The sequence below is a fragment of the Rhododendron vialii genome, chromosome 2a, assembly GCF_030253575.1.
Source record: "Rhododendron vialii isolate Sample 1 chromosome 2a, ASM3025357v1".
Lineage (NCBI taxonomy): Eukaryota > Viridiplantae > Streptophyta > Magnoliopsida > Ericales > Ericaceae > Rhododendron > Rhododendron vialii.
In genome coordinates, this window is record NC_080558.1 from 5,292,068 (window position 1) to 5,304,817 (window position 12,750).

Genomic DNA, 12,750 nt, shown 5'->3' on the forward strand with positions numbered 1-12,750 from the left:
GATGCAACCATCGCTAGTTCGTTACTCCGGGAGAACCCGTAGATTCATCACCTAAGAACAAATATTCACTATATAAGGCTTCCCTAAGAAGGAGGGGTTGTAAGTGGAGTGGTAGCCTAATGGTAGACACTAGACATTTTCATGCACCAGACTAATGTTTGAAACACACTAATTACAGCTAATAATTAAGCCCTTTAAGAAAATACATATATACCCCATGGGTGGTCATTTTCGTAATTGACTGGTAGTTGGATGGAGACAAACCAATGGACCAATTACCAATTGTAATTGAGAAGTTAAAGTGATAGTTGTAAACAATAAAAGGGTCAAAACAATTAACCAATAATATTGAAATTGGACATTTTATCAAAAGGGTATTACATGATTGAGGATTACAGGATTTTAGTTACTGTTGTTGTATTAATTGCATTTGTTTTTTTTCCTTTCTAAGTACTCTTGGTTCCTAAGAGTTGGTGGAGAGATATAGTTCTCTGCTATATATCACCAATGCCTTCTCTTGGGCCTGCGTCAGCTGGGCTGGCTCCCACATCGGAAGTTTGGGTATTGTGTGTGTGTATTTAAGGGGTCCATTATGCCTCTCTCTAGTCAGCAATTGCCTAGGTGAGTTGGTATGTAGAATTACCCTCTTGCCCTCCTTCAAAAACCAATACCTTCATGTAGTTTATGTATCCGAGCAATTTTTGCCTTAGAGGATGCAATCTTGGACATCATTGGAAGCTCGTTTGTTTGTATGTATATGTACTTACGGTATGACGTTGGAGAGAGAGAGAGAGAGAGATTTATGGGTGGTAGCTAGGTATTGCTTCAAAGTTTGCTAAACATCATTGTATCGTAGAACTTAAATTGCACTCAAAGTGCCTTACACTTCTTAACTGAGAGTTCAGTGATGATGCATTTCTTTCACCTTTTACTCCCCCACATACCAGAGAGAGAGAGAGAGAGAGAGAGAGAGATGGAGATGCCAGGAATAGCATGCTTTGAGAGGGCATCCCCAGCACTGAAGGAGATTCTGCTCAAATTGCACCGGTGAGAATCGTTACTTCTGATTACATTCATCTTCTGGGAAATGGTACTAGGACACGACCCGTAGCACTCCAACCCATTAACCATCTCAAAATCACAAAACCTTTGTGTTAAGGAAATAGAGTCTCACATTGCTTGGAAGTGGAATGGGTAATCACTTAATAACATTTGAGACCTCTCCACTCATAGCCGGCCAATTGGCTTTGAGATGGACATAAAGTTTCCACATAGTATCAGAGCGGGGATGAGATGGATATAAAGTTTCTACACTTTGACTTGATGGTTAGGCTGGCTGTAAAACATGAACGGAAACATGCTACTGCATGCGCGCTCTAGGAACGACTAACATAATACATCTGTCTTTCCTGTCTTACCGCAGCTTATAAATCAACCAAATTGAATCACAGGCAGACTACGAAAAATTTCAGACAGTTTTAAAACCATTTTTATGAGCAGCGTTTTTTCTTTTTCGTGACAGTTCTGAAAAGCCTATGGAGCTTGATCATCACTTGCATGAATTTGGATCTGTCGAATATCACATTCAGGTAAGACTTTGCAATATCCTAACAGTACAATACTTTGATCTAATCTTAGCATTCTAAATCGTATCCCTTTGCGGTTTGATTAATAGAGAGTACAAATGAACTCCCACAGTGACACATATAATCGAAGAATGGAGATACGAATATTCAGGGGTTGCAGATTTTAAGATCAGTGTTGTAGAATGCTTTTTAGAAACCGTTTTCAAAAATAAAAACTCTCATTGTTGTCAATAATTTTAAGCATCATGTCAAAAAAAAAAAAAAAAATTTAAAGCAGGAAGACGTATCCTGATGTTGAGGCCCAAAACCTTCGATCCCACTTTCTAAATGGGGATGAACTACTTGATCAGAAATCCATTTCAAGGATTTGAATGCATCTTTTGATGGCTTTTTGAAAATGGGTTCTTTCCTAAATGAAATACCAGAAAGAAAGTAGTGATAGATGTTGCCGATGCAATTTTGCGAGAAGAGTTGCTGCAAACGTTAGTGTCTCAAATCATTTCACTTTTGACAAGAAGTTAGAACATGTCCACAAAAGAGAAGGGGCATAATTTAAGCATGTATGTATTTTCTATAACGATGAAGCAATTTGCCACACGTTGCAATAATCAGACTGCTATTTCCATACCTTCTTTTAACAGTCTTCAGCATCGAATCAGTATAAGGCCTATTTATCGATATCAACCCCACTGCTCTCCCATGGTGGCCAGCTCTCATATGAGCTTCCACGCTCTTCTATCGAACTGGTGAAAGGACTGTGTTCTGATGCTGTGGAAATTGTTGAACCTGCAAGGGAAGGATATCAGCTTACTCTGGAACTTGATTTAACTAAAATTCCACATGGCAAAGGTACGTTCGTTTTGTTCACTCACTCTGTTCATGACCGTGACTACAAAAATATCAGTGTCCTGTTTGGATGATTTCTTTAGAAATAAAACAACTCTTTCATTGACCATATTGCTGATTGTAAAGTACTTAATTAAGAAACTTTCTATTAACTATTAGGCATGATATATGATAAAACACAATTGCTGAAATGGAGCTTTCTAATAACTATTATGAGCCAGATTCGACTAAAAAGAAAACAAAAAAGTCAAGATGAATGGGCTGCCTGATTGCAATATTCAGGTCATACATGAAAGCAAATAAAGTTAGAATGCTTCCATAGAGCGCTTATATCTGAAGACAATTAACCATTCGGAGAAAATATACACATAGAAAAAACAGTTTCCAATGTTTCGAATCTAACTAACATTCCCAGCACAGAAAAAATGCCTAAAGATGATATGTGGAACCATCATATAGGATGCAAAGGAACTCATCATTTTTCACTAAAAAGGAGCAAGGGACAAACTCCTGATGGTTTGAATGACAGTATAACCTGTCAGTCAGTTGACAAACAAATCTACAGGCTATGCTAACCCGGTTGAAGGTAAAAGAGTATCATAGTAGTATGCCAAGACGAAAATAACCAATAACAACAATGAAATGAACAGGTAATGAAAAACTAAACAACAACAGGAAAACCGAGAAAGACAGAGAAAAGGAAGAGAATCATAAACTGTAGATTACTCCAGCAGGAATATTTGTTCCAGCAAAATTATGCTATTGCGGGACAAAAACGATTTTTCTCCAAGCACTTATGCAGGTAAGGAAGTTCGATCAAAAGGCTTACGATTACATCATTGTCTTTGTATGTGTTTTCTTCCAGATTCTGTGAAGATCATCACACAAATTTCCACAGTCCAAGCAGTCATATTGAGCTCTCAACTGAAAGAACTGTTGAGGAATGTCAGTTCGCAGGATGCATCTCAAGGGAAGTACAAACCAATCAAGCTCGTTTATCACCCAAGAGAGCCTTTCTTTGTCATCAAACAGGTATCTTTACGCTTTGGGAACAAATTTTTTAAGTTTACAAATTGAAAAACTTTTGGCATCTTGTTTCAATTTCGGGCAATCTTTTTGACAAAAGTTGAACATCGAATTGAAGATACAAACTTTGATTAGCAAATATTATTCAAATTTGGAATGACCAAATACCATCATAAAAAGACGTATATCAAAGAAAAATGCAATGTACGAGCTTTAAGGATCAACAACCGCAACTTTTTAGCTTCCAATCTGTACAAATGATTCTGAACATAAATTTCTGCAATGTAATTGCCTTGATGGAACTGAGTGTGTTTGTTTGACAGCCAGCAAAAATTACTGCAGTTTTCCCGATGCGTTTTAAAGAAAATACAGACGTCATAATAGCGACAGCCTTCTTTCAGGTTAGTAGCCTTGAGACATAGATATTAATTTTCATAACATCGAAATAATATCTTCGAGTACTCTAAAAACAATAGAATTATTTTGGCAGGAACTAATGGATGTGGGAAGTTCGGAAGCATGGGCTAAAGCACCTCATTGCACCTGGTCCCCCATTCCACCTCCTGAGCTAAGAGGAGAACTCCTTGAAGATTTGAGTACTAATGGAGGGTTTGTCACTTTCGGTATCTACTTATCCTACCATATGCAAACATCATGTCAAGTATTTTTCGACCACTTCTAGCCGTGCAAGAAAAAGAATAAACACAGACAACCAGAAGGCACAAATACTCGAAACAAAACCACAACCCAAATGATAAGCATAGATCCATCTTTAACCGTGTCTGGTGACTAAATATGAATTTTGTATCAGTGCTGTTTTTCCAAAATATACATATGTACATACGTACACATATATTATACACACATACACACACATATTTATATATCAGAAGCCCGATCAAGATGCAAAACACTAACCCAAAGCATAATCAATTGAAGTTTCTTTAACCACGTTTCGAAACAAATCTCAAATCTTAAAACAGCACTTTTTCAGAAAAGAAAGCATGTTCACACAATGCACCCAAAGCGTAAGGCAATAGATCCATCTTCGACCAAGTTCTGTATCAGAGCATGAATTTTGAAGCAGCGCTTCATTTAACACATTCACAACGCTTGAATTGGGCTTTGTCTAATACCAATGTGGTGGACATATGCACAGATATTTCTTCGCGTCATGTTGAAGGCAAAAGGCTAGACAAGACCGTATGGAGCCTACTAAACTTCAATGCTTTTGTAAAATATCATGTCAAGGTAACATATCTCTGATCTATCTATCATCAAGCACTGAATTGTCCTATGGTTTAAAGCTGATGAGACTGGAAAACAGTGCACCAGGAGTTTCATACAGAGGAGGATGAGAAGCCGTTTAGAAAGTTTGGTTCAGGTGATGCACCTTAAAACTGTCATCGCAGTGGTTGATTCTTTCGATTTTCTGCAAGCACAATAAGCCAATGCTTTGATCATATTAAGGGAAAACTTATCCAATGGTTTTTTTTTTTTTTTCCTCATTATTACGTGTTTATTTTTCCAATTTCCAGGTGCTGCATAAGGAAAATCTAAAGGATGAGCAGATTGTAAAGAAGGTCAAAGGTATTCATTCGAACATTTGGATCTCAAATAAGATGACAATTGACAAACACAAAGTGCAATATCTAAGAACAGTACAGTTTCTAACCATGGGCAAATTTGGTTTGATGCAGGAGTTAGGAGCATGAGGAAACTTTTCAGTTTCTCAAAACCCAAAATGATAAGAAGAAGATGTAATTTTGCCAATAAGCTCAAGAGAATCCGCTCCAGAGTTAAAATACGTTGGTTAAGTCGTTTTCGTCGACGATGGCTGTCAATCTCCAAGTGTTCTTCTGTGAGGGGATATCAAAAGCTGGACTAGTTTTCTTTTACCCTCAAGAACAATATACCGTCGATTGCAGTTAAAACTTCCCCATTTGATTGGGACACATGGATCGGTTAGGTTTGGTTTGCAGTTATAACTTCATCAACATCATAGTATGAATTGTGGACTCTATAATGTACATATGATGAACTACATTTTGTCGACTCCCACGAAACCTTAAACGTCTCCGCATATGACTTAGCAACATAAACATGCCAACCATTTCTGTACATCATGTTTTCTGGTCAATTGTGAATGACCATGAATAGGGAGGAAAAAGCAAATTCCTAACACAAATTCTAAATCGAACCACGTCTGCTGCAGGCGGGCGGATGGAGATAATTCGCAGATTGCTCCGTACAAATTTACAATGGAAAAAAAAAAAACTCCTGTTTGTTGTAGGGTTCAGGAGATGCAGGAGATTTTGCTCACGTCCTGCTTTAATAGGCTGGTAACTAGATCAACGTGTTATTTCCCATTGGGTTTTGTACATCATGGACACTTCTCAGAATAGGAATTGATATATCTACAATCCTTGACCTTCGATCAGTTAAAGACAGAAAAACACCCACATGAAACTTCTGGTTCGAGACAAATTCATTTAAGTATATTTTTTTGATAACTTAGGTGACCTAGTTAGGTTATGCGCATCTCGACTATATACAATTTTTTTTTTTCAAATTATCTCATTCATTGTAAAAACATGTTCAGTACAAGTTGTGATGAACATCATATAATAGGAACTGGCATAAACAATAAACAAACCAACCAACCCATGTCGTGGTTGAAGTTTCCACGTATTGGCTCCGACTACGGCAGCAGGGGAGAGAGAGAGAGAGAGGGGGGGGGGGGGGGGGGGGGGGGGGGGGTAACTCTGGCCTGGACGCAAACTTTGGTATACTGGCCGTAAACGTTTGTACTCAGGACGCAATCTTTTTTATTCTGGCCGCAAACGTTTGTATAAAATCGTTTTTGTCTGTAGTGATTTTTTGTTGTATGGAGACAAATAATTCAAAAAAAATAGATGCAAAAACTAACAAAGGCAAAAATTTGTTGAATAGAGACAAAAATTAATCCAAAAGGATTATTAAGCCAATCTGCTACCTGGTACTTTTTTCTTTATTATTGTTCATGAAAACCAAAAGCCAGAATCGAAAAATAAGCCAACGGACGAGCGAATACTAACTCATTTATGTGCTTATAATATAAGGAGCCGCGTTATATACAAAATATGTTTATTTTTATTAACTAAACATTCTCGTGCATTATTTTCAAAACTTTATATTGATTTTAAAATTTAAGCGAGATCCTTAAATCGATGCAATTCTTTTTAAAACTATACTTTATTTGTTATCAGTGACAAAAAATAATATTTGCACTCTACTTTCTTATTAATGCACTTCAAAATTTTGCTTGTAGTTATTGTACTGTATGTAATTTTAAGCATTAAAAGACAAACTTATAAGTGCATTTACAGAAAATATGGAGTGCAAAAATAATTACTTGAAACCGAAACTGAACAGAGATCTAATTCAACTGAACTGCATTACTACTAAAACTGACCAAATTTAACAAAAAATGGTCCGGTCTAGTCGGTTGGTTGGTTTGATTTTCCGATCAAAACTTTCATCCACATTCGGAACCATTCAATGCACGTGAATTCCACACGTTAGATAAGACGATTGTGGAAGATATTCGCAGCTGGGTTGTGTCGAGAGAGTGGGCTTTTAGTTGGTGTAACAGAGCCAATAAGCCATCAACAAAGTAGCTAGCGCATTGGATTGCTAGCATGTGTAGAGATAGGACTTTTACTTACTTCGGGTTGTATTCTGCCCATTTTAGATGTTGTTTTGTGTAGAGACTTGTCATTGTAATGCTTGTTGAATACATTGACATTTTAAAAAAAAAGAAAAGAAAAGATATGAGACTCATACATTGACGTTGGAGCTGATTTTTACAGAGTCCCATAAAAATAATATTCAAAAATTTATGAACATTTTTCGAGATTTTTATAGGACCCAGAATAGGTCCAAATGCGTTTTTTCTTGTGTGATTCCCTGCAAATCTTCCTTGCAATTAAAAGTTCCATTATATGTATAGAACCAGTCCACCCACACAGACAAAAGTGCACAGATTTTTTTATGGGGCCCACCACGGATCCTACACAAATGATCCGAACCGTTCATTAAATGTAAAACACTTTTTCAAGGGTCCTTACCAAAAATCAGCTCAATCCAATACCTATAAATTCTCGACCCAATTATCTAATTTTTCATTAAGATTTCAAGAAAATGAAAAGTTAAATAATTGGATCTAACACCTATAAGTATCGTATTAAGATGATTTTTCACAGGGACCTTTGAAAAAGTGGTTTACATTCAATGAACGGCTTGGATTATTTGTGTGGGACCCGTGGTGGGCCCCACAAAAAAATCTGTGCACATAATGTCTGTGTGGACAGATTTTCTGATATGTAATATATATGTGTGAATCTTTGCACTTCGCCTTCTATATCGGTAACCTTTTCGACGCGTGTATCAAGAATGGCAGTCAGAACTTTCTTCCTCTTGAGTCTTGACATGGACATGGACGGTTGAAATCTCAGGGCTCCCATTTCAGCGGAGTGGCCGCTGGGCGTGGTTGTTGTAGAGTTTCCAACCAGCCATTTTCCAAACACGAGGTCCACATGATGCATTCCAACCAGCCATTTACTACGAAGGTTATTTTGGCACATTTCTGACCAAAGCCTCATTTTGGAAATTCCCATGTATGACTAAGCCAAAATGTTTGCGGTCTAGGACTATCACATCATTTTTTTAATTCGGCCCGGGCTGCATTTCTAGTAGTAATTTTTTTTTTTTGCCTTCGAACTAACTGCAAAAGACAACTCGTTTCCACTAAAAATATCGTTTAGTTCATTTAATTAGAGAACATGACTTGTCTTGAATGGTGGAAAAGAAGGTGCAAAATATTGAAAATACCGTCGAGTCAAATAGTGAAAACTTAGATGAGAGGTAGTGAAAAGTCTAAGATTGACTACCTTTCTACCTCTCTAAATTCACGTAAATATATAAACATCCTCATCATACTCAAACGTTCCGATAAGTTACCCGAAGACCCGATGCGGATCCCACAAGTTGAAGAGGAAGCCACTGGAAGGGCAGATTCAGATTGTTCTCCTAATGAAATAAAATGAAGACCGTGAGGAAAAGAAATTATTCAAGTAAAATACGCGTTTGAATGGAAAAAAAAAAAAATCAGAAAAACAAAAATCCAAGAAAGCCACCAGCGGTTCAGCACATGTGTGGTCCTGAATCCTCCTTCGAAATCTCTCACAACACCAACCAAATAAAAAGCCCAAAAGGACCCTCAAAATTCCACCACCACAAACTCATATCCCTTCCCACCAAAAACCACCGCAACAAAGTCCAGAAGGAACTAAAGAAAGAAGAAAACCCACCACCGCTGCGGCCGCCGCCACCTCTGATTAGTGAGGTCCTTTTTAGTGAATCTTCAATGGCGGCTTCGATTTCTGTGAATGGGTTCACAGGAGGTTGGTCCTCCGTCTACCGTGGAAGTCGGGGAACTTCCATGTGGGGGGAGGACTACGCCACGTCGGCCCCAACCCAAGTCAGGGTTGGGAAGAAGCCGACGAGGCTAGTACCGATGATGAAGAACGTGAACGAAGGGAAAGGTGTTTTCGCGCCGATCGTCGTCGTGACGCGTAATCTCATCGGGAGGAAGAGGTTCAATCAGCTCAGAGGCAAAGCAATTGCCCTGCACTCTCAGGTACACTGCCCACCCCTTTCATGCGGTTTCTCATTTCATGCTTTTGTAACACAATAAATAATACTATCAACATACAAACATGCAAGATTCTCTTCTATTAATTTTGGCACTCTTAAATTTGTCACACTGACTCAACACACTCCTCCGTCGTCAGATTAGACCTCGAGATTCGTGTATTTTGAGAATCCCAATACATCTTTATAGGAGTACGAGATTCCCTTCACATCGTGTGGTATTTGAGGAGTGAGTTTTATTCCATATTGGATCCTGGCCAAAACTCACATGTGATCTTAGCTTTAGTCTTGACATAGGTCTCATAGGGTTGAGTACTACAGATAGTGATTAGTGGTGTGGTGCGACGGGGCAATATTCCCCTTAAGTGCGCACACAAGAAAAAAAGTATGTCAAGATTCTCCGCGTATCATCAGCTATAAGAGTGAAGTGTATCGAGACAGGAGCACATATACACTTTGAGGATCTTGGCTAAAAAAGTCATTTTTTCTGTGTTTGTTTTTTGGTCTAACTATTTGCCTTCTGTGTTCCCTTTCCTTTGTGAATTCTCAGGTGATTACTGAATTCTGCAAAACAATAGGAGCAGATGCAAAGCAAAGACAAGGACTGATTCGACTTGCCAAGAAGAACGGAGAGAGGCTCGGATTCCTTGCTTGATTCGAAAGCTCATGAAATTGTTCATCTTTCTGTTGTCAAAATCAGAATTAATTCTCTTGTAGCATATAGTTCCAGTGACTCCAGACACATACTCTGTTACTTGGAATGTAAACTAGATTGATCCCTAGTATGCACCTCACATCCTTCAGTCCTCTGTATTACTATTTTGCTTACTGGGTTTGACTCACCTTCATCACTCATGAACCTTTCCTGTTCCAAATTAAAGAAATACGATAAGATTGTCTATCGAATCTGATGGAGGCGAGAGCATTATGCACCACGTACATAACCTTTTGTGTTTCAGTCTCGTTAGGCTTGTGCAATGACAAGATATATAGTTAGTCACGGAAAAACAATCGAGAGTAATGGCTACCTACATGTTGTCGCTCTCTCCACGACACAAGAGAACCATAACAGGCAACCAGCCAAGCGCTCTAATCGCAGCACATATCGAATTTGGACAATTGGATTGCTGTGTCGTAAATCTTGCAGAGTAGATTAACCGACGCCATGATCAAGAACAAATAGAAAACTGCACATTATAGACCCAAAGAAGCATCTCACAATCAGATCACTTCACTTGACACAATGCAGCAGAAACAAGCACACCAATGGGAATAGTTGTGCGATCTAGTGTTTGTCACAAGTTAGCGGCTGAAAGTAGAGAGCTCGAAGATCAATTAAGAGGCGTTTAAGTGTTGTGTCGACTTTTCGCTGATCTTTCCTTTTTTAGAATCCTCCTGATTAAAGAAAAGCAGCAAGGAGATGGCACTGTATAACAGATGATGCCCATGATACTGAAACTTACACGAAAGCTGTAAGAGATCTCATCAGTGACCTCAATAATGTTCTTCCACTTCCTCACAATACTCATCCTCATATCCACGATAATAGTAATGTTAGATTTTCTTGGAGGGTTCTAACCTAAAACCAATGAGCTGTGGAGTAGTCTTTAGAATATTTTAGATAGTTTAGATGAGCGATGTGGGATAAAGTCTAACACTTTCCTTCACGTGCCGTCCCTTCGCGTGCAACTCGAATAGACGTGGAGGTAGGAGTTGAAAAGATAAGAAGATTTGACTTGAGCGACGGACACTCGATCATGTGAGGTGTGTGAATATGGATGCTTTTGTTGCAAGATAAAATTATTCAGTCCCACCTTTCTGTAAACTGTCCGAGTTGCTCGAGCACATTTTATAATCCCGTATGGGACAACAATCGGACTACAAATAGAGGGTAAATCAACAAATATCCAAGAGATATTACCTTGTTTGGTTTTCATTTTTGAAAGTTATTTTTGATGTAATGAGTGATAATAAATAGAGAGAGAGAGAAAAAGATAGAGAAACGTTAAGAGAGAAAAATGAAATGAGATGAGAGTTGAACAAGGTCATGAGATGTGACCTTCCATTCTTTACGTCTTTTCACTTTAGTACGTGTTTCCTGTATTCTTTTCGTCAAACAGAAATGCTAGGGGTACATCAAATTCCGTACAGAAATCGCGTACAGATATATTTTAAGTCCGTCTCGGGTCTTATAAAGATGATCAGAGCTGTTCAGTTTGTTCAAAATATATTGTTCAAGATCCCTATAAAAAATCATCTCAATCTGATATCGGTAAGGGCGTTTAAAAATCATACAACTTTGCTTTAGAATTTGACTTGAATTTTTGAAGCAAAGTTGAATATTTCGTAAAGGCTCTTACCGGTATTGGATTGAGATGATTTTTTACAGGTACCTTAAACAATATATTTTGAACAAAATGAACGGCTCTAATCATCTTTGTAAAACTCGAAATGGGCCCAAAATGGATCTGCATGCAGCTGTTGTACGTGGGTTCATGTAACTGTAGCACAACTGTCCATCAAATCCTATAAAATTTCCCATACAGCAATTTCAAGAATTCAGTGAGTAAAGGACGAAAATTGATTGTTTGTTGTTGAAAAGTTACCGTAGAAGGCTGAAATATTCAGCTTGTTTTTTTCATTAGAGCATCTTCAATAGTCTCAAACACATTCTAGTCAATTTGTCTAAAAAAAGTGTCATTTTCTACTTTAACCAGAATTTTTTCACTCCCCAACAGCCTAGCTTTAAGGATATTCGATCAATTAAATATACACATATATACACAATATGATATGTATATATACAATATATACACAGGCAACAGAGGTACACAAATCTGACAAAATTTCAGCCTCGCCGGAAAATCCCAACCCCAGCCCATCGGAATCTGAATCTGACCAACTGCAGCTCGCCGAAATCCGACATATCACAGCTCGTCGGAATCTTACCAACCATAGCTCGCCGGAATCTTACCAACCATAGCTCGCCGGATCTGACCCCAAGGATTGCTGAAACAAACCCCACCAGAATCCGACCGCTCACCGAAGCCAACGACGGCGACAACAACGAAGCGGACACTTAAGGGGGCGGGCGGGCGGACTCAAGGCAAGGCTTCCGTGGTGACGAGGTACTGTAGCAAATGGGGTTTTGACGAGTTCAGCCACGAGACTGTTGGGTGTTGGTTTTGAGCCATCGGCTCGTCGGATCAGGCGAGAAGGAGGATCAGACGAGGCCATTGGAGATGCTCTTAGGTGCACATCTTCCCGAGCCGAGCCATTTTTGAACTTCAAGCTTGAAGTTGACTTTGCATTCAACAAGCTTATTAATGATCGCAAAACTTTAAATGTGAACTGAGTTTGAATTGAAGTATTAAGCTCGAGCCAAACACAGAGTTGTCGTGCGATATTCGAGTCGCCCATCTCAGTAATCAATAGTTTAAATTTTGTTTTACTCTTGCCGGTATGAACCATCCATTCCCAAAATAAAATTCAAATTATTGATTTCCGAGATTGACGATTCAAATACCGGACTACAACCAAACCTGAGCTTTGCTCAATTAGCACCCAGCACCCCCAAAGACGGATGTATGTTGGGGCA

At 38.6% G+C, this 12,750-nt stretch overlaps 2 protein-coding genes across 2 annotated transcripts; both read left to right on the top strand.

Annotated features, from left to right (window-relative positions):
• Positions 1–859: 859 nt before the first annotated feature.
• LOC131315946 (actin-related protein 2/3 complex subunit 2B) lies at positions 860–5,541 on the top strand. The gene is made up of 10 exons (XM_058345195.1): positions 860–1,047; positions 1,523–1,589; positions 2,228–2,435; positions 3,298–3,464; positions 3,782–3,859; positions 3,949–4,081; positions 4,618–4,709; positions 4,786–4,842; positions 4,997–5,048; positions 5,159–5,541. The coding sequence occupies exons 1-10, from the start codon at positions 908–910 to the stop codon at positions 5,344–5,346; spliced, it is 1,182 nt and encodes a 393-aa protein (XP_058201178.1). The 5' UTR covers positions 860–907; the 3' UTR covers positions 5,347–5,541.
• A 3,093-nt stretch (positions 5,542–8,634) lies between these two features.
• LOC131316522 (protein PROTON GRADIENT REGULATION 5, chloroplastic-like) lies at positions 8,635–9,934 on the top strand. The gene is made up of 2 exons (XM_058345924.1): positions 8,635–9,138; positions 9,703–9,934. Exons 1-2 carry the CDS (start codon positions 8,650–8,652, stop codon positions 9,805–9,807), a joined length of 594 nt encoding a protein of 197 aa, XP_058201907.1. The 5' UTR covers positions 8,635–8,649; the 3' UTR covers positions 9,808–9,934.
• The last annotated feature ends 2,816 nt before the right edge of the window (positions 9,935–12,750 follow it).

Excerpts from the sequence above, each read along its gene's own strand:
- LOC131315946 (XM_058345195.1), top strand. The coding sequence starts at position 908 with ATGATGCATTTCTTTCACCTTTTACTCCCCCACATACCAGAGAGAGAG. Across the intron at positions 3,465-3,781 it reads CTTTCTTTGTCATCAAACAG|CCAGCAAAAATTACTGCAGT; the intron begins GTATCTTTACGC and ends TTTGTTTGACAG. Across the intron at positions 4,082-4,617 it reads TGGAGGGTTTGTCACTTTCG|ATATTTCTTCGCGTCATGTT; the intron begins GTATCTACTTAT and ends ACATATGCACAG.
- LOC131316522 (XM_058345924.1), top strand. The coding sequence starts at position 8,650 with ATGTGTGGTCCTGAATCCTCCTTCGAAATCTCTCACAACACCAACCAA. Across the intron at positions 9,139-9,702 it reads CAATTGCCCTGCACTCTCAG|GTGATTACTGAATTCTGCAA; the intron begins GTACACTGCCCA and ends GTGAATTCTCAG.